This window comes from Polypterus senegalus, chromosome 1 (genome assembly GCF_016835505.1).
Source record: "Polypterus senegalus isolate Bchr_013 chromosome 1, ASM1683550v1, whole genome shotgun sequence".
Taxonomy (NCBI): Eukaryota; Metazoa; Chordata; class Cladistia; order Polypteriformes; family Polypteridae; genus Polypterus; species Polypterus senegalus.
Window position 1 is genome coordinate 102,654,418 of NC_053154.1, and position 21,303 is coordinate 102,675,720.

Sequence of the window (21,303 nt, forward strand, 5' to 3'; positions counted from 1 at the left end):
GCATTCAAGGTTCGAGTTTTTAAATTGCATTCAAGGGAGACAACAGCCAGCTGGCAGACTAACATCAAGTGACAGAGCGGCTTCACTTAGTCTTTCTGTCAATCACTAATCCTCCTTGTAAAGAGGAGTTAGCCAGACACTTAAGTAAGAGACAACAGTCTGCTGGCTGTACACCATCTGCAAGAACTTTGGAAAATAACACACACATTTCTGATGGAGAGGTATGTAAATGAAATTCTGGACATTGCTTAGTGGGTAGTGGTCATTTATCATCTTTAAAGGAACACTAGTATCTAAGCTTGTACTTTATAACATGTACTTGTTTTCTGTATGTTTTAATGATTTATGAGTAAGCCTGAATGTGCATAAGTGTCTCCATTTGAGACACGTTTATGCAGTCATTCTATTTATTTCAGTGTGTGTGTTTGAATGTATTTATGTGACTATATATGTGGTACTCGCATGTGTATGCATTCTGTGCTCTCATTTATCTCTAACATCTCGTCTTCCTCTCTTTCAGTGCTGAGATAAACCCAACAGAAAATGGTAATTTCTACATTCATAGAGCTCACCTAAACTAACTTTGGTGAATTTTGGAAGCCCATCCTTTATCTCTCTGTCTTAAAACACAAATAAAAATAATCTGAAATTATACTGAAAATCCATGTACACTTTCTCTCTCTCTTCCCCACAATCACTGACTGTACTACGAGCATAGTGGATTTCTTTGCTTTTCATGGTTAATTTAATCTCTGTTTAGAGGTGGATAGCATTTGCTGAGGAACTTTGGCAACCTAGCCTAGATTCTGGTGTAAGTAAAGATCAACTTGGTGCTAAAGGATTACACATAAGGTGGAGATATCACCGATGGGCTTAATTTATTTTGTATTGTTTGTAGTGTTGTTGCTAGTTTGTCAATGCATGCTTTCATATGTGTCTGTAATCAGTTCTGTGATGAATTTCCAGCAAATTTGTACTTCATTATGTTACAAGCAAATTTCTTTTGTTCCCAATCTGGTAGATTCCATGGCAAATGCCCTGATCAGAGCTGTGAAGACTAGTGACCTTCAAAAAGTAAGTATTACAGTTTAAGAGCTTCATTGTGTGTGTGTGCATACCAGTGAGGCAATACTATTGAAAAAGGATGCACTTTGACTTATGCAAGCCTGGTCAGTGCACATTTATATAGTTGGTTGAATTTTTCTTAATGTGGACCCCCAAAAGCCTAAAAATCAAATTGTTGGGTTCCCCGAAATTAATAATAATAAAAACAATATAATATTATAAATTACTCGGTGCCCATAACTGAGTTTGCAGGAACATTTTGTAGCAGAGTGCTCTTTACAAGCAGCACTCTGCAAGTGCTTCACTAGCAGGATGGGGCAAGATAATTGTGTGACAGCAGGTTGACCAGAGCTAGCTGTTTGGCTGCAGTATCTCACCAGCAAGGAAGGAGAAAACCTTTAAATGATTAGGGTTTGAGAAAGAGAGCAGAGATTTTCTTATGAAACAGAACCCCACACAGGTGTTAGTGCTTGCCTCTATGAAGCAACATCTCAATGATGGTGAAGAGTAACCATGATTGTTCACATTGCAATACTGACAGTGTTCAAGTATGGAGTAGCGTATTCCAGATACGTCTTGTTCCCAAGTCATATCAGTTTTGGAACTGCTTCCTGTGAACAATAAAGTTATGAACATGGAACCATCAGAACTCTTAGTGTGCAGTGGTCAGAGGATAGCTACAGTGGTCTTTGTTGTATCTACTTAAGATATGTATATCCTAACTTATACCATTCTCCATATCTCATTTATTGTAAATTCAGCACTACCAGGTTAAGATTTCAAAGTTCAGTCAACAGAACATCCCGTTACCATGGGGTATTGCAAAGAATTGTGACCTGTAAAATACATGTTCTATGACTGCTCAAACTATCCAGAAAGAACATAAATACCTGCAGTCTGTGTTTAAAGTTACACAGACTTTGACAGCTGAAGTGGGTGGTACTTCTCAGTGGATAATCGAGCAATGTTTATAATGACCCCTGAAAAAATACAAAAGCACCAATAGTTGAAAGCTGCAGATGTGTGTGTAGAGATGTAAAATGATGGGTCAGCAAAGAGGAGAAGTAAACCTCCACTGGCATATCATTTCCTGCTTTTCCTAGAATTTCCAAGGTAAAAGTCCAAGCATTATATTTTTCTGTATTTTTGTATGCCTATTTTATCATTTAGGTAACACTACTGTGTCTAATGTTGTTTTTTCCCTATTTTTCCACCTTCTTTTTTTGATCCCTTTGTGTCACTTCAGTCTTTGGTTAACTGGTTTTCCTTAGTTATACTATCCAAGGAAGTAGCATTATTTTATACAGTACTTGACCTTTCAGTTGTACAGGCTCCTTTGCCTCACACATCACTGTAATAGTAAGCTCCATACTGGACATTCCTTTCAAGAATTAATATTACTGTCTACGTTTTAGATATTTGCCTTTTTACAATGCCTTGGCCAGCAGGGCTTTGTTTATTCATCTCTTACTGTATGTAAGGACTGAGTAACCTCACATTTGCATTCTGCTTTAGTATTTATTTAAAAAGTATCTTTTGTTTTCTCCATCCTCTATGGTTTTATAAGAGTTTTGACCTTAGCCCTGCCTATTTTTTTTTGTTTGATTTTATTAATTAATAGATGATTTCCTTTGTGTGGTTACCCTGATAGTTTCAATTTGAGAAGAACTCTATATCAACATTTTGTTTGTTGGTTACAGCTAGGTTGGAAATCGATTTATTGATGTGGATTGTGAAACTCCTTTTTTGTTAGTGCTATACCAAGTGTTTTCTTGGAAAACTAGGTGGCTTCTTGTCAGCTGAGGTAAAATTCATCACAACAGGGGTAAAGAGGGAGAGAACAGAGAATTTAAACACTTATCATTTTGTGTGCCATAGAGTAAAATTATCCCATATTCCTTGCGAACACTTCCTGAGATGTTCTGGACAAGATGAAGGCTTGTCACTAATTTTTACCCTTCTCAGCTTCAAGATCTCCTCAAAGAAGGAGCAGATATGATGGTTCAGGATTCTTCAGGGTGGACACTGCTTCATCATGCAGTTGTTGTCGGGAATAAGGAGATCGTTCAGTTCCTCATTGAAGCTGGTAAGATATCTAGTAATATTATGCTTGACAAACAAATAAAAACTTTTCTAGTCTATATGTGTGATAATGAATTTGAAATTTGATCTTGTTATTTTTACAAACAATGTGGCGTGCATGATGAGTGTGACTGCATTTGCTTCTTCACTTTTAACTTTGTGCATTATCTTTTCTCAGCTCCTCCTGAGATCTTGGATCTGACAGAGAAAGAACAGTGGGTAGCTCTCTTGCTTATCTGTATTCCCTGTCTATTACACCTCTCATGGCTGTTCACTGTGTGAGTGAGGGAACTGTCTAGCACTGCAGTTTACAACCTGTCTGTCTTTTTCTGCATAGTGGAGAGACTGTCCTTCACAAAGCTGCTTCTCTATGCCAGCGATCCATTTGTCACTACTTGGTAGAGGCAGGTGCTTCACTCATGAAGACAGATCTGCAGGTATGGCATATTCTGAGGTGGGTAAGGTGAAAGAACAGACCTGTGATATCGTTCTGTAAATTATATATATTTAAGTACAGTACAGGGCAGAGGAAGTATGATTTAATTATCAAGGTTTGTGACTAGAAGGTGGGTGAATAGTACAGTATAAGGTCTCAAACAGTCCACAGCAATCTAGCATACAGAAATGTTTCATCAGAGACTAAGTCAAATGAAGCTCAAAGCCACATGTGCAGACCGAAATAATTTGTATTTTATGTGAGTTGACATGGGATCATCCTGTCATAATACTAACAACATCTATAAAATATTATTATAACATTAATAAACCTGTGAGCATTTACTTAGCAGTTTCTTATCTACATAAGCAGAAATTGTATTAACTAAAAAAAGGTTACTGCATTTACAAAATAAAATTCTGTGCCTGTGTTAATAGTTTGAATTACCAGCGGAAAACATTTCATGCATACATCAAGCTCATTAGTATGCCCCCCTCAAGCATTCCACTATTTTAGTGCATGCACAACATACAATACACAGTAATTCCAAGGATTTAAGATACAGTCAATAAGCGTTGTTTTCACATCAATAGTGAGCATCAGATTTTGGACCTGGGGTTACTTTCTTGATTGCTAAACCTGAATGAGGATGCTAGGTTATCACTGCTACCACTGATCAATTTTGATAGGCAACTTTCATTGCTTGCTGCACATTCATCTCTCTCTTTTTATTGTAGTTTTTATTTGCACCTGTCTCACAGTTTTCTGTGATATTTGCTTTCTTGCTTTTTTCATCGAATGAACCATTTCCTCATATGCCCCTTCACTTCGCTTTTCTTCATGTACTGTAGCTTTAAACAGGTGTATTTTAAAGCAGGCATGTCAAACACATGGCCCCCGGGCCGCATACAGCCCTCAACAGAAATCTGTGCGGCCCGCATGATAGATCCTAGTTGGCACTAAGCTTGTACAAAATGATTACTATCGTTTGAGATTGAATCATTCTGCATCTTCGGCGTTACTTATTGGCTTTTCTTACTTCTGCCTTCTGACAAAAGCGCATTTTCCCATGGCATTACAATACCGGAAATGTCATCTGCTAGTATAGCAACGAACCTTGACCAAAGTTAATAAGTCGCGACGTCGCAACTGAAGTACTAGGCTGCAGCAGCGCCGGCCTTAGGCATGTGCAAACTGTGCACCTGCACAGGGCCGCCACACCAATATATATTAAATATAAAACATAAAGAGAAAATAACGACACATGCTGACGACAATGTGGCCAAAAAACATTGTGTTTCTTGTTAATTAGTACACTGTATTTACTAATGTCACCAGAGTCAGAGCAGTAAGCTATATGTAGTATTATAATGTTCTGCTGTAATGAGAATATCATGGGCCGCCACTTGGTTTTCAAGTTACAGACACACGCATATCGAAGCGTGTCATGAGCACGATGCGGCTATGCAGTTTCCGCAACAGACGTGGCCATCCGCCGTGCATAAGATACCATATTGACATTGGCGGGCGAAGGGGCCACTGATTCTTTCTCTGCCCAGGGCCACCACGAGCCTAGAGCCGCCCCTGCTAGGTTACACTACTGGCTGGGCTGCTGAGACTGGCCACTGGGCAGAACTGACCATCAAGAGTAGTAATAGCTCACATATTTTCACGTTTCTTTGCTCTAGTTTTATGTAATTTTGTGCTAGTATTGTATTGAACAGTTAGTACAGACTACAGCTGAAGATCTGAAGTGGACGCGAGAAGTTGGTGAGTTGTTTATTAACATATTTTTGTGATTTTGAGTTTGTAAAATTAGTGTAGGTCAGGGGGCTTTTTGCATATCGGCTTATTTTACAATATAAACTTTGAAGTAAACTTAGTAAAGTAAAATTTGATTTTTGGAGGATTTGTTTTGAATTACTGAGCAATGAATTCAGTGAGCGTTTTCGTGATTTCAGTTCACACGAACAGGACTTTGCGCTGTTCTCTTACATCATTGAGAATGCGCCTGAGAATATCCAAATGGAATTGATTGAACTGCCGTCAGATTCTATTCTGATGGTACAACGAAGTTGGTGTACCAGGCTTGTATGCTTACCTGCCACCCTCGTATGTGCAGATCCGTTAGTTGGCATCGAGAGTACTGTCTATGTTCGGAAGCACTTACCTTTGTGAGCAAATGTTTTTGTTAATGAAAGCTACCAAAACCCCATATCACTCAAGACTTACTGTCGAGCACCTTTCATCCCTGAAAAAAGTTGCAGCTGCACAAGATGTCAAGCCTGATATTGACGAACTGGTTCCTAGTAAGAGATGCCAAGTGTCGGGACAAAAGAAATAGATCTCACACTGTAATACTCCTATATATACAATGAATATAATATAATGAATATAATAATATAAGGACCTAGCTAAGCGGCTAAGACCCTAATTGTACGCTGTTGTACGGAGATTGTATAGAAATAAATTGCTTTTCTTTAAACTTTAAGCGTTACATTTTTTAGTTTTCAGTATTGGAAAGAAAGCTACAGTAACTTTGTATAATAGTATAATAGTATTTGTTACAGTGCGGCCTGCTGACACACGTATGGCAGTCGAAGCGGCCCACCAATGGTAGTGAGTTTGACATGCCTGTTTTAAAGCATTCTTTAAGAAATTAAATGTATATGCGGAATTAAAGTTGAAGTAAAGAAACCTTTTTTACTCCATTTTTTGTATTCCAATACACCTGATATGTACAGTACTTCTCCTAGAAGGGTAGCACTTGATGTGTTTATACAATCAACATATGTGCCCTTTTTATACATAAAAAACTGTATTAGTAATATTCTGTGTATATTTTTATATTATTTATATAAGGCTTTCTGGTGACAAGTAGCAGAATGTTGTTAAAAAAACATGTTTTTTTCTTATCACATTTGTGCCTCCCCTCCAACGCCAGGGTGAATGCTAATCTGGTGCCACCACTGCTCCTCCCTCATTACTATGAATTTTAAAACTCAAGTGCACAAGTTTACAACAGCTGCCTCATTCTCTGACTCTGAGCAATTTGCCCCTTTCTTTCTAAACCAATTATGTGTCCTCTGTGTCATAAAAGTAAGGGCCATGAAATGGAGTGAAACTTCATTAGTCTAACATATACTAGAAGAAGAGTGATTTGCATGAAAACCAGCATATGGAAAATATCATGTGAAAGAGAAATTTCACATCCAAAGCAAAACAAACCAATTTGTTTGTCTAAAATCGGGCCTCCAATCTTTGATGGTGTGTCTAAAGACTAAAATAAGAGCCTTTGCTGAAGTTGACCTGTTACTACTCTGCATTCTTATCTGCTCAAGTGCAGATGTAATTAGCAAGAAATCAGTGGTACAAGTTATAATGGACTCTGCTAGTATTCAGTGATGGACAGTGTTAACCATCAATCCAAGACATGGTATAAAGTGTTGACGTAAGTACTGTGATGTAGACACTGTACAATATGTCTATCCTCCTATGATATACAGTATTTAATGTGGGAATCCCAGAAATGAGAACCTTTTGCATTGATATAACCCAAAATGTATCATTTTAGGTCTACCAGTCTATGTGGCTTCACAAAGACCAACATTTTATTTATTTCAAAGTCACCAGATTATTTTTTTAAATCTGTAAATAGCAATGCAAGTGTCCCAGAATCACTGTTATTCCAACCCTGCCAGAATGAAGCCTTGCTTATGACAAGTCCTGTGCGTGGCCTCCTCGTTGTAGTTATGTGCAGTAGTCATTGGCTGATGAGGCTGATATTCCATGGCAGTTTTTGTGCAAGCACACATACTGTATGTTAATCCTTCCTAGAAAGTATGTTTAAAATACAAAGAATAATTTTCATTGCTTTATAAATGAAGAAAATGCAATAAATTAAAGTTGTAAGAAGCTTTAATTTCAAATGCTGAGAACATCCTGCCAGATCAGGAGTGTAACCGTACATTTTAAGATTGAATCAATCATTACCATCACATAACAATCTCAAACCTATATAATCCAATTTATGTCATGAGAGACCAAAGGCTATCCCAGCAGCATCAGGCACAAAGCAGGAAGCATTATTGAACAGGGCACCAATCCATCCTAAGAGCCTTCTTTCACACACACCTGTGATCAAACTCACATAGTACCAAGTTGGAATACATTTTATAAAACTGTTAACTGAAAAAAATTGTGGATATTTATACTTGATCATATCAGAACACAGGTATTTACAGAACTTAATTTGTATTAAATGGACTTGCACAATTTACCAAGTCATGTTTAGACTTTCTTAAATACTTCTGTATGTTTAGTATAGACAAATAATGATGAGTACTAAATGCAGTAGACCCTTCACATTAATGGTTTTCACAAAAAAAGCAGTTTTAACCTTAAATTAGTTTGTTTTGTTTTATTAACAATTCTGTTTGAGTATTGTATTATGTTTCCATTATTTTAATTTTTTCTGTATCTCATTTTCTTACATTTTCCTATATTTTTTGTTTTTCTCTTCTGTTTTTTTCATCCTACATATACGTTCTTACAGTGCTAATCAATATTTGATCATCATTTTTTTCATTCAAAATATTCATTTTATTCCAGTCTTTATCAATTTTACATCTTCTTTCTCTTCATATCCTTCATCCTTCCATAGAATACTGTTTCTGTATTTTTATTTGATTTCCTTCCTGGTTGTCAGTTGTTTGCACTGATATTGTTCTTATCTGCCTTTACAGTTCACCTCTGCTGTCTATTACCTTAGTCCCCATTCAGTGACGTAGCTAGCTTGCCTAAGGCCCCTGTGCAGGACTCTGAGGTGGGCCCCTCCTGTCCAGCATAACTGTTAATAATTTATTCACAACTAGAGTAGGGCAATGGTGTCACGCTAGTGACAAACTGCTCTCTAAATGAAATTTGTAGTATCTTTTTAAATCACTTTATTACAGCTGCTGTTAGTTAGCAAAAATAAAATAAATTGTGAGAATGGGATGTAGGAGGTATGGGTAGTAGTACCAGTACATAAATATATGTAAAATGTGGACCTGCTTGCTATTCCAAGACAATTTTGTGAAAGAAGATGATTAAAATGTAACATAAGCTAGAAAATTGAAACTGTTCTGTGCTATAAAATGAAACAATTTCAGTTTGTAACAAATTAAAACGACAGCGCCGGCTGTGTACTCCTACACAATCGATTTGTTTTAAGCAAGTTCTGAGAAAATGGACATCATAAAGTGGTCATGCTCACAAATCCTCACAGTAGTAACACTAATGCTCAGTAAACCATACTAAGGTTCACAATAAAACATATATGTTAAACTGTTAAAGTATACAAAAATGGAACTGACTGACAAGTCACAAATCATATTACTTATAATATCACTTCTTCTACTTTCGGCTCCTCCTGTTAAGGGTTGCCACAGCTGGTACCTTAAAATACTCGATGGTGTGCCTTTTGTTGTGCAAAAGTCTCAACAAAGTTTGACATGTAAAATTGCCCGACACGCTTGTTTTCAATTGAGAGTACAGCCAAGCCACTAAGTTTGTCTTGCTACGTGGTGCTTCTGAGGTCATTTTTGATGAATTTTAACTTGGAGAACGATCCTTCACACGCAACGACAGTCACTGGTACAGTCAGCAGTAAGCCATGCAAACGTCACTGGAAGTAGATGACAGTGCACAGTGATCTATCAGAAACAGTTCAGCTACTTCGAAAATAGTTGACTTGGTTGACAGAATCGATTTAAAACATGCACGAAATTACAACAATTGAGTGGAAAACACCGGTGAAATGTCGGTGCTGTGGAGCTATAGCATTCAGTGAGAAGATCAGCAGCAGCATACAATTCATTGTCAGTCATCAGGGTCAGAGTTGATGGTAACAAGACATTGAACGTTGAAGCCACTGCATCATGACTAGGTAACTGCTGTTTTAGTTAAGTTATTAAAAATAAAAAAATCTATACGGCCCCCCGAACTCATAGATTCTTGTGCTTTGCACAGTCTGCACAATCCGTTGCTATGCCAGTGTCCCCATTCATATTGCCTTCACTTACTCTTTCACTTGTATCTTCATTTATTTAATCTTTCTCTAGTTTGCTTTCAGTTTCATTGGGTCTTTGTTTTTCCTCCCATTTCTCTCTCACTTTTTGTGTTTCTGATTTCTTTATCTCCATTTTCACGTCAAACTTTTTGCTTCCTAGCTCTGCTTATCTTTTTGCTGCATCTTAATCTGCCTTGTTTTTCCTTTATATCTGCCTTTAACTAATCTATTTCCTGTATTTGGTTTCATTTTTTGTCTTTCTGAAACCTTCTCGGCATTTTGTATCTCACTTCATCCTTTCTCCTCACCTTTTGTCCCAACCACATTTGTTCTACTTCATTTAACTACTTCATGCATTCCTTTCCTTCCCTTTGTTTTGACTCTATTTACATAAATCTGGATACAATCTCTAAAGGTGTGTAAAGTTAAACACCTCACATTTTCATTATACTGTTTTGCCTTCTGACACTTTTTGCTCATTTGGCTTTAACAAATGGCCACCATATGACCTTCCCTATGTACCCTTTCTGTACTGCTTAGATTGTCCAACATAAGAAACCATTACAATCTGCTTGCCAAAATAACTTACAGTGAGTAGGTGTTCTAGCGTCCTTTTCAATCTTACTTGAAATTCATTGCATCCTGTTTTGGTTCTATTTTAATCCAGAAATTATTATTCCCATAACAGAGAAGATGAAGACATCAGCTAGAATTAACACCTTCTACAAATACCTTCTTATTTTTCAAACTCAGTCTTTTACTAATTTACTTTAAATAAAACATTTTAAAACCATTACTTGTAATTCTTTCAGTTTGTATGTATTTAATGACATTTAAGCTTTTGTCAAAAAGATTTTATCCATAAAAATTAATGCATGAGAATTCTAACCAGGCTTGTTGAACAGATAATCATTTTGCCATGTTTCAGATATTAAAATCTCAAGGAAGATAATTTTGCAGGTTTCCTGATCTGTAACACTCTCTGTTCTGTTAACTCAGATTTCATTGTGTTCTTTCTTTTCTGGGATCTCTCTGCCTAATCTCCTCAGTTTCTTTTAGTTTCTTCTTTTCATCGCTTTGTCTCTTTCACCTCTCCTCCAGTCCATTCCAAAGCCAGCACAGTAGTGAGCCTGACATATTACTAATCTAGAACTCTTCTCCCAGGAAGCAAGTACTGCTTGGCTCTTTTGGGCGCAAAAAAAAATGGGCACAGTCTTTTGAATGTGACTAAGTTAGATGACTAAGCCTAATGTTGTAAATCTGACATCTCCTAATATGAGTATACAATTGTCCAAACAGCTGAAATATTTTTGAAAATTTTCCATGGGAAGAATGTTCAGTTTAGAGTCTATTTGGAATTTTGCAATTGTTTTATTTTCTCTTTAGTCTGTTTTTTCACACTTACAATTTAGTTAAAGTAATGACCAGTTTTATTTAAATTGAGTAATTGGCTTTTCTTATGTTAAGAGTGAATGACCCACCCCCCTTTTTGCAGCATTGGTAGAAAGTAGTATTACTTTAATAATATCAAACTGGAAATGAGCTCTTTCTGAGAGTAGTGAGTTTGTGGTGTTTTTGAGAAGGCCTTTGAATTTTTTTCTTAAATAATCTGTAATATATTGTGACAATATGCTCTGTATTTATAATGCATTGATTTTGAGGGTGGAATGTGGGTACAAACTCTAGCCGCATAAAGTGGTAAGTAATCGTTATGTGGCTTTTATGTGCAAAATTTACAATAAAGCAATAAAACACATCCAAATATAATGTGAATCCTGATGCAAATTGTGACATACAAAATTGTGTTCTAAAGTTAAACATTTTCTATAAATTTTTAAAAATACATAGTAATGTAGGCTATGGGGCATGGGTCGCTCGGAAAACAAAAGCCTGAAAGCTTATGGAATACTTCCATTTTTCAAGTCAATAAAGTTGTTGAGCACTTGTCTGCATTTTGAGATTTCACACACATTGTAAAAATTGCTTACACATGTTATTGTTGGACAAAGACCCAGAATTATATATACATATATATACAGTGATCTCTCGCTATATCGCGCTTCAACTTTCGTGGCTTCACTCCATCGCGGATTTTAAATGTAAGCATATCTAAATATATATCACGGATTTTTCGCTGGTTCGCGGATTTCTGCGGACAATGGGTCTTTTCATTTATGGTACATGCTTCCTCAGTTTGTTTGCCCAGTTGATTTCATACAAAGCACGCTATTGGCGGATGGCTGAGAAGCTACCAATCAGAGCATGTATTATGTATTAACTCAAACTCCTCAATGATATACGATATGCTTCCCGAGCGGTGCTTGATTGTTTGCTTTTTTCTGTCTCTCTCACTCTCTCTGACATTCTCTGCGCCTGACGAGGGGGTGTATTCAGAGGGGCTGTTTGCACAGAGGCTGTTTGCCTAGAGGATAAGGACGCTTCTCTAAAAAATGACGCTTTATCGCGGTGCTTCGGCATACTTAAAAGCCCAAAAGCACGTATTGATTTTTTGATTGTTTGCTTTTCTCTCACTGTCTCTCTCTCTCTCTCTGACATTCTCTGCTCCTGACACGCATTCCTTTGAAGAGAAGATATATTTGCATTCTTTTAATTGTGAGAAAGAACTGCCATCTCTGTCTTGTCATGGAGCACAGTTTAAACTTTTGACTAAAGGGTGTTATTTCATGTCTAGAGGGCTCTAATAATGTTAACAGTGTGGGAGAGTTTATAAGGGCTTAAAATATATAAAAATAACCATACAAACATATGGTTTCTACTTTGCGGATTTTCATCTATCGCGGGGGGTTCTGGAATGTTGCCACTTCGAAGAGGATATATTTGGTAAGTTTTTAGGCTTTTATTTTCCAGAGCGTTCCATGCTTTATAGGTTACATTATAAAAACACAGAGACAGATTATGTATTTTTTAAAATGTATAGAAAGCTTATCTGTAGGACACAATTTCATTTTGGCAAATCCATATATATAATGTTTGTGAAGAAATAACTTTGACTTGAAAAATAACTATCTTATCCAGATTACATCTTGCCTGAAGAAGGGGCCTGAGTTGCCTCGAAAGCTTGCATGTTGTAATCTTTTTAGTTAGCCAATAAAAGGTGTTATTTTGCTTGGCTCTTCTCTTTAAAGCATGAAAGTTAACCAATTACTTTTTCCCCTGAAGAAAACCTTATTGTATAACTTAAAATTATATATTGTTTTTATTTTTTGGTAAACTAACTTTTAATACCTCTGACAAATTACAGCTTTCCTTTTTACCATTTCCAGTTATTCACTGGATTTGAACTGCTTACATTTTAATAAAATCTTGAAAAAACAGGGGTGTTCTAAAACATTTGACCAGTAATGTATATGCAGTGGATTCTGAAAGTATTCAGACCCCTTTACTTTCTGCACACTGTTGTGTATTGTAGGTTTAATTTTAAACTGGTGAATTTGCCATTTTTGCTCATCAATCTATACTCAATAACCTATAATGACAAAGTGAAAATGTTTTTAGAAAGGTTTGCAAATTTATTAAAGATTAAAAACAGGAATCTCATTCATTTAATTATTCAGGCCTTTTGCTGTAGAACTCCAATTTGTGGTCAGGTTCACCCTGTTTGCTTTAGTTAGCCTTGAGATGTGTCCAAAGATGTGGTCAAAGAACTGATTACACATAGTTCTGTGTATATAAATTTCCACATATCATGTTTTTGTCAGGACAAAAACCTAGCCATGAAATCCAGGTAACTCTCTGTAGAATAGACCTATGCTATCAAATTACAGTGAGACATAGATCTGGACAAGAGTATAAAACAACTTATAAAGCTTTGAGTATTTCCAGGAACAAATTGAACTCAGTAGTTGTGAAATGAAAGCCATTTGGAATCACCAGAACGCTTTCTAGAGTTGGCCTTTCAGCCAGACTGAGTAACTAGACATGAAGGGCCTTGGTTAAGAAAATAACCAAGAATGCAATAGTCGCTCTAACAGAGCTTCAGAAGTCCTCTGCTGAGATGGGAGAACCTGTCGGAAAGGATAACCATCTCAGCAGCACTCCATCAATCGGGCATTTATTGTGGAATGGCTAACTCTTGCTTAGAGTTTGCCAAATGACATTTAAAGGACTCTGGAGTAAATAGATTCTCTGGTCTAATAAGCCATAATTTGAACTGTTTGAGCAGAACTCCAAACACTATGGGTGATCAGGCATCACTCATCACCAGGCTAATAATGTCCCTATTGTGAAGCATGGTGATGATTCATCATGTTAGGGGGTGTGCTTCTCAGTGGCAGGGGCAGCAAGACTGCTCAGAATTGAGGAAAGGATAAATGCAGCCAAATACATAGAGGTCCTTGAAAAAACCTGCACCAGAGTGCACAACAGAGTCTAAAAGCATACAGCCAAGACCATGCCGGAGTGGCTTTGGGACAAGTCTCCGAGTGTCCTTGAGTCGCCCAGCCAAAGCTTGGTCTTGAATCCCACTGAACATGTGTGGAGAGACCTAAAGATGGTAGTTTACAGACACTTATCCAGTCTAGCATAGCTTGAAAGGGTATGTCAAGAAGAATGGTATAAACTGCAAATGTTTTAGAGACTTACCCAAAAAGACTTAAAGCTGTAATTGCTGCCAAAGGGGCGTCTACAAAGTACTGAATTAAGGATCTAAATAGTTGAATAAGAGATTTCAGTTTTTTACTTTTAATAAATTTACAATCCTTTCTGAAAGCATGTTTTCATTTTGTCATTATTAAAGGTATTGAGTATATACAGATAGGCAAAAATGACACAATGCAAGTTTATATACAGGGTCATTCAATCTGAGTGAAAACTAGAACTGGTGTGCATTATTTTACTGATGGCTTTATACATTTATGTAAGGAGCGTCATGTGCAACACCCCCATGAGTTTTTTTTTAATTAAGATTCTGTGGTTTTTAACATTCTGAATTTAACAGCAATACAAAATAATTTCAGTGCCCTTTTCATTTCCCACAATTTCTAACAAATTCAGATTTGCATAATGTCTTAACCAAATGTTTTCATTAATTTTCAAAATACAGGGGTCCTCAGGTTACGACACAGTTCTGTTCCTACAACAGTGATGTAACCCTGAATTTTGGTGTAAGTCGAAACACACCCAAGCCTCAGTCACTTTCCTATCCTAACACATTTGCAAAATCATAATATAGAACATAAAAACAAACTAAGCCACAGAAAAAGGAAAAGGACATAAATATACTGTACTGTACACTGCACTGTAGTAATAGAAAAAATGAGTGTAAAAAAATCCTTACCTTTTATTCCTTCTCACGTCTCAATTTTTTTAAGTTTTTATGGGAGAGCATTGTAAACTCAAAACTGTCGAGATGCCGTAACCCGAGGACCCCCTGTATATATAATTATAGTTGTCTTATTATCTCTTAACATACAGAATAACGCTAGGATTAGTTTGGTGGAGGTTTAACAGTATTTTAGAATGCAGTAAATAATGTAATTGTTGTTTCTCATAACTGGACACACTAAATTAAGAGCTAACACAGTTTGTGAGTGTGTGTGTGTGTTTGTTCTAATGCCAAGTCAATACTGTTAGATTTCTTGGATAACAAGCACTAAAACATAATTTTACAAATCCTTTTTTAATAATATGAATAGCACATTTTATATTTTTTACAGAAAGAGAAAAACATACATGTAAATATAGCAGATTGTGCATGGGTATTCGTTGTTAATAAGTCTGTCTTGGTTCAGTGGGGAGGACAGTACCAAAATTTAACAGCAAAATTGGAAGATTGGGGGGGTTGAATTTTTGTTCTGTTAGTTTTTTTCCCTATGTTTTCTTCTTTTTTTTTAATTTCCTGGTGGTTTTATTTCTCAAGATTGATTTTTGAAGTTTTTTCTTGTATAAGTTTCACAGATTTTATCTACTTGATTGTACACTGTTATTTTCTTGAAATATTTTTCTTAATTTAAAATAATGGAAGATTTGTAACAGAATAGAATAGTGACAGTGAAATGTAGGATATTTGTGGTAGTGATTTTGACAGGGTAATTACATAAAATGTTCAATACACCAAAGCCGACATCCACCCAAATACCTAATTAATACTAAAAAGGGATATTTATTCTTTGTAGCAGTGCACCCAAATAAAGAAAACAAGTGCTATATCCTATCAATCCTGAAAGGTACATTTTTAATATAAAATAGCCAGTCCATTTTAAATTCATCCCTAAAATGGTTACCCATTTTTTAGTCATTCTTCTTACTCTTTTTGAACATTTATTAATGGTGGTTTTGTGTTGTGGCTATTGCTCACTGATTTTGCTTTAATGGGAGGAGTGAAAGCTGATAATGCGCTGTAAGCAATGCAGCAATATCAAAACCTCCATTCACTGTTCTCTTTGTGCTGATGATGTGATACAGTTTAATATTTCTATCTTTAAGTTCAACTTGTCATTTAGAAGAGTCTGGCTAATTTTTTGTATGCAATTCTGAAAATGAAAAAAGACATTACTACATGCATGCATCTATGTAGGGATCTCTACACCACTAGGATTTGGGTAGTACACTGATCATTTAGGAGTCCAGATCAAAACCGCCAGCAGGTTCAACTCAGCTTTGTGTTCCAGTTCACTACCATGATCTTTACCTCAAGCAGTGTTTTTTTTTTCCTGTCCCCAGTCCCCATCCATCCAGTACTAATGCAATCTCACTGAGATGTCAGACTCTTCCTCTAGGGTTAGAAGCCCAGGGAGGCCCAGTTATATGGTGGTGCTTATTACTAGCAGCATTAGCACTGTCTTGATGTCTCCGTGAATTTATATTTTAGCAGATTAGACAGTGAATGATCAGTGAGATAAAGGATTGAATCACTGGAACTCTTGGAGGGTCTAACAGTGAGCTGAATAGAACGTCTATATCTCAGTAATGAGCCGATTGGGTTCACCTCCCTGCAATAACATGTTATTTTTTCCTTGGGTGTCTCCAACCCTTTTGTCATTGTATAGTTTCAATAAATCCCTTCCAAACACGGTAGAGAATCGGAACCTGCTCATTCCCTCATTTGCTAAGGAGTGACCAGTGCTGGTATTCGGACACCTGTCTTATTTTGACTTACCACTCTAGCTAGGATTACTGTCACCTGCTGGAATTCTTGTTGCAATCACTTTGTTTGTAAATAGACAACACCCAGGGAGGGAGAAGATTGAGAGTTGGTCTGGGTTTTATTTAAGGAACCTGTTACTTTATTGATTTAGCTTTTCACCAGAATTAATGTTACAGTGGGGCATTTATTTTCTTTCTTGCTACCAAGTGTTCTCTCATATTTTTTCATATTCTCTATTTTTTGTTAGATAATTTCATGTTTGATTAACTTTGTTAATATAGATTAGTTGTTCTTCAATTTGTGATTTCTATGGTTCATTGGTAGTCCTGTATAAAAAGCACCTTTTAGAGGGAAAATAAATATTGTTGTGAGTAGACTGTGTTACATATTTATCTGTTGTAAATGACCAATGTAGCCCTCAAGGGCTGCCTGGCAGGGTCCACCTAAAGTCCTGGCTGAATGTCTCACTGCTTTTGTACCAATGAATTGATTCACTGAACAAACTGACATGCAAGTTGCTGCAGTGTGGAAGCCTGAAGCCCCTGGCCCTGATCCAGTCAGTCTGATGCTCACCAGTCTGTAATTCCCTCAGGAAATGATCAGTGTCTGGTAAGGACCACTCACTGGCTTCTGTCCATATTTCTCATGTTGCTTTACTAAGTCCACTCCTGCTGTCCAGTCTATCCAGGCCACTGACGAGCCTACACTCTGAAAGCAGTAATAGCAGGATTGCAATGGGAAGGGACGGTGAGTCTCTGGCCTTAGCCCAGGAAGTTTGATGGGGGTGGCGCCCTTAATGAGTGTGGCTGGCAGCGGAGCGGCCGTAATTGAATCCTGCTAACAGATTCTGTTTTTATGAAGTGACAGAGCTCATTAGTGGACATGGTCCAGCTGGCAGCAAGAACCAATTAAAAGCTGAGAAAGTGCCCATGGTTTGGTTAGGGGGTTGCAAAGGGGGTGGGATGTGTTTAGATAGTTAACCCCCTCCTTTCCCTGCTAGCTTCACAGTGCACCAACAGCTAGGTAGGAACAGCAAACTTTGAAATACTGCACTGTTGAGCAGTAATCCGGCATCTCTTTTCTATTGTCTTTTAGGGTGACACTCCAAAACACAAAGCAGAGAAAGCCAAGGACCAGGAGCTAGCTGCCTACCTGGGGAACCGGCAGCACTACCAGATGATTCAGCGTGAAGACCAAGAGACTGCGGTCTGATTGACACCCTGAAGTGCCACACGAGTCAGAACCAAAAAGCAGCTGTAGATGCCATTCAGGCAAAAGGAAACAGGCCTTACCTATGAGTGCTTGGATTTTATTAACCAGGCACCTGGGACCCAAAGGCCTCAGGAATAGGTTGTGGCAACACTGGAAACTCTAAGTCCATGTGGGCAGCTGTCGTTCATCAAACTGCTGTGGGTGTGCCACAGGAACTCTCACTTCTTGTTAAAGATACAGGGTAGAAGGGACACCTTAAATTTACAGTGTCATGGATATTCTCTCTCTGCTTTTTTGTTCTGGGTTGTCCCAGGCTGGTATGATGATACCTCTGGCAGAGCAGGGTGGGTAGGGGTGACAGTACAGTACAGTACAGTACAGTACAATACCGTACCAGGGTGCTGGAGTCCTGGTGACTCTGATGCTACAGATGCTCCTGATGCTGGCTACTTGGGTGGGGTGGGTTAATGGGTCTTATTCCTGGATTATTAATCTTATTCTTGTGACGTTCTGAAGTAGAAGTGAACTTCACAAAGCCCAGTTTGGAAAATGATATACTACACGGTGGAACATCAGAGCTTTTGATTTTTGTTCATGCACTCACTGGCTCCCAGCTTTGCTGATTGGTCAGAAGTGTTCTCTCATGCCTAATGCACACCTTTGTTCTCAACTTCCCACCTCAATAGACATGGCAGTGGGATGTCTGAGGCTACCCCATCAGATCTCACATGTAAGGGAATCCTTTTAACTACTGCATCCCAAAGCATTTGCTGACAAGTCTCGTCTGTTGGGCTCCATTCACATTGTGTGCTGCATTTCCAGTTTCCACCTTTCTCAAAGCAACACTTGTCTTTAACCTTCCCTACACAACACTTACATCAATTATTTATTTTGGATCCAGATCATATCTCTGGTGTTTCTCCAGTCTTGCATTGCAGACGGGTTGTTGAAACTCCATACCAGGAGTCTCTTTTTCTAATCCACAATGTCTCCAGGCATCCTTGAGGATAATAAAACTACCAAAAAAGTTCAAACTCTTGGGATCCTTCTAACCCATTGAACTGGTCACTTTCTTTTCCCAGGTGATTGAGTCTTCATTGTAACAATATAATAAATTTGCTTGAAAACAGACACCAAGTGATCTCTGACCACATCACCATGTAGTTACATTTCTATCTGGAGCTTCTGGTGTCCATAGAAAAGGTGTAGGGCTCAGTGCTGGGAGCCCAGTGTGAGCTACTGCCCGGCCCAGCTCCATGCATGCTTACTCCTGCTCAGGCCCACTCCCCCATGTCTTTCTTTACTTTGTGCTCTGTGCACTTTGCTCAGTCGTATGTGTGGTTGCAGCTGGACAGCAAAGCTCCCACAAACGAGACAAACTTTTTCTTCAGGGGTGCAATCTGGATTTGTCCCCCAGAGTCTCCTTGCAAACCATTCTTAAATGGGTCTAGTTAAAGTGTGCTGGTGAAAGAGGGAAATCCTCTGAGTATTTGCTGTCCCTTAAGTGCTTGACTGCTCCTCCTTCCTATTCTTCTACTGGCCACCTGACCCCAGTGTCTGCCACGGCCACCACGCTTGAGTTGCTGTGCAATTCAGGGAAGAAATATGTGTGAAAATGATTGTGCAATATATGCGGATTCTGTAGTTAGAAAGAGACTTCAATTTTTTTGTATCTATAATAGTGACCAAACTTAATGGCCATTTGGCCGAAATGTAAAGATTCTCACGTTTCTGTCCTGTGGGCTGCTTTTGTTACTGTCTGCTTAAAAAAAACAAATAAATATTTTAAACACCACATTGGTCTGTGTGGTTTAACCAGTACTGAAAGATGGAGCATGCCATTCTAAAAAGACATCATGTAATGGTGCACAGGTCCAACTGTCTGAAAGGTCAGGCTTCAGCCTGGTCTCAAAATTCTTCGAGTCATTTTGGTGGCTGCTTTATGTGCTACACTGTGAGATGGTGAGAAATGTTTGCTCCTCTTGGAGTTACATTGGAGTGAGAAGTTCAGACTTTGGATGAAGACATTTTGATGCAGGCACGGAAGCTCCCATTCACCATAACACCATTCCACTCTTGACCGTTGTTGGGATCCTGCCATATTTACAATAACACACCATTTTCTAAGTCCACTTAATCCTGAGTAGGGTTGCGGGGACTCAGAGCCTATCCTAGCAAGGTAGGGTCATTTTCCGGACAGGATGACAGTCCACTGCAGGGTGAACACACCTACATGTGCACACATTCCACACATGCCAAGGTCAATCCGCCTTACCTGTATGTCTTTTGACTGTGAGATGAAACCCATGTATGCCACGGGCAAAAAATGTCAACACAACATAGCAATGACATGGAACTGCAAACACAAGTCTACATACTGCAAGGCAGCAGCTCTACCACTATGCCACCTTCCTGACTAAATTGTTGGGGTGCAAATCAAGGCAACTGGCATTTGCAATTAAACAGAGGGGGACTGCAGAAGAAGACTACATACAGTGCTTGGGAGATTGGAAGCAATGACATATTACGCCATCAAGACTGACCAGTATGGTCCTCTGATCAGAGATGCCAACTTGGCTGGGCACCATTTCCCCCAGAGCTGAAGCATAGCAGCTATATTGAACAGTGATGGAAAGGGCAGCTGGGCCTGCTATGCCAAGGAGACGTCAGTTTAGGGAGGTCTGTTATAAACTTAGGACCAGCCTCTGTTCTTTTGGCATTAACTTGGGTGCTTTTGTAACTTCGATTACAGCGCAGGAAGGGGCATGGAAAATACCAGCTTTGTTTTTTTTCTAGGTAGACTTGTTTAGTAGTAAGTGGCAGTGAGTGGAGCACAGATCTGTGGCGATTTAGGAAAATAGGCATAACCTGGACTGGTCATATGGTGCCTGCTACTCCACACTGGGCTGACCTTGCAGATGGTCCAGTCCTGATCCAGGGCAATAAAAATAACTGTAACCTCCTTTTGCCAGGTGAGTTTTTTTTTTTTTTTTAAAAAACTGTGGGAAGCAATGTAAAACTCACACCTTCATTTTTTTCCATTTGTTATTTTTCCATTTGATCTGTTTACTCTGTTGTTCTGGGTAACTGCCAAGGAAATAGAGCTTCTTTGTCACGGGTGCTTGTAAGTAGCAAAAGTTTGGAGGTGCTTGTCCACTGAATTGCTTGGATTCCTTACGATGCCCCAGGGAAGCTTCTTGTCTGTCATGACTGTTTTCCTGCACTGACCTGCTGCATCTTGCCCACCTTTGTGAGGTGCCACGCCTCTGCAGGATTTAATGACATCTTCAACAGGAAGATCTGTGCAGAAGCTGCTCTGCTTGGTCGTCACGTTCACAGTGGTGTTCCCTC

At 38.3% G+C, this 21,303-nt stretch overlaps 1 protein-coding gene across 6 annotated transcripts in view; it reads left to right on the forward strand.

The window, feature by feature from the left end:
- The window catches only part of dgkza (diacylglycerol kinase, zeta a), a 226,338-nt gene extending 206,591 nt beyond the window's left edge, over positions 1-19,747 (forward strand). For all 6 annotated transcript variants that reach the window (XM_039754799.1, XM_039754753.1, XM_039754788.1 and 3 more), the window contains 6 exons: positions 521-546; positions 1,022-1,074; positions 3,031-3,151; positions 3,326-3,362; positions 3,485-3,584; positions 17,836-19,747. In XM_039754799.1, coding sequence (XP_039610733.1) covers positions 521-546; positions 1,022-1,074; positions 3,031-3,151; positions 3,326-3,362; positions 3,485-3,584; positions 17,836-17,952 — 454 coding nt within the window. In that variant the 3' untranslated portion in view covers positions 17,953-19,747. The remainder of the gene's footprint in view (positions 1-520; positions 547-1,021; positions 1,075-3,030; positions 3,152-3,325; positions 3,363-3,484; positions 3,585-17,835) is intronic.
- Positions 19,748-21,303: the final 1,556 nt, after the last annotated feature.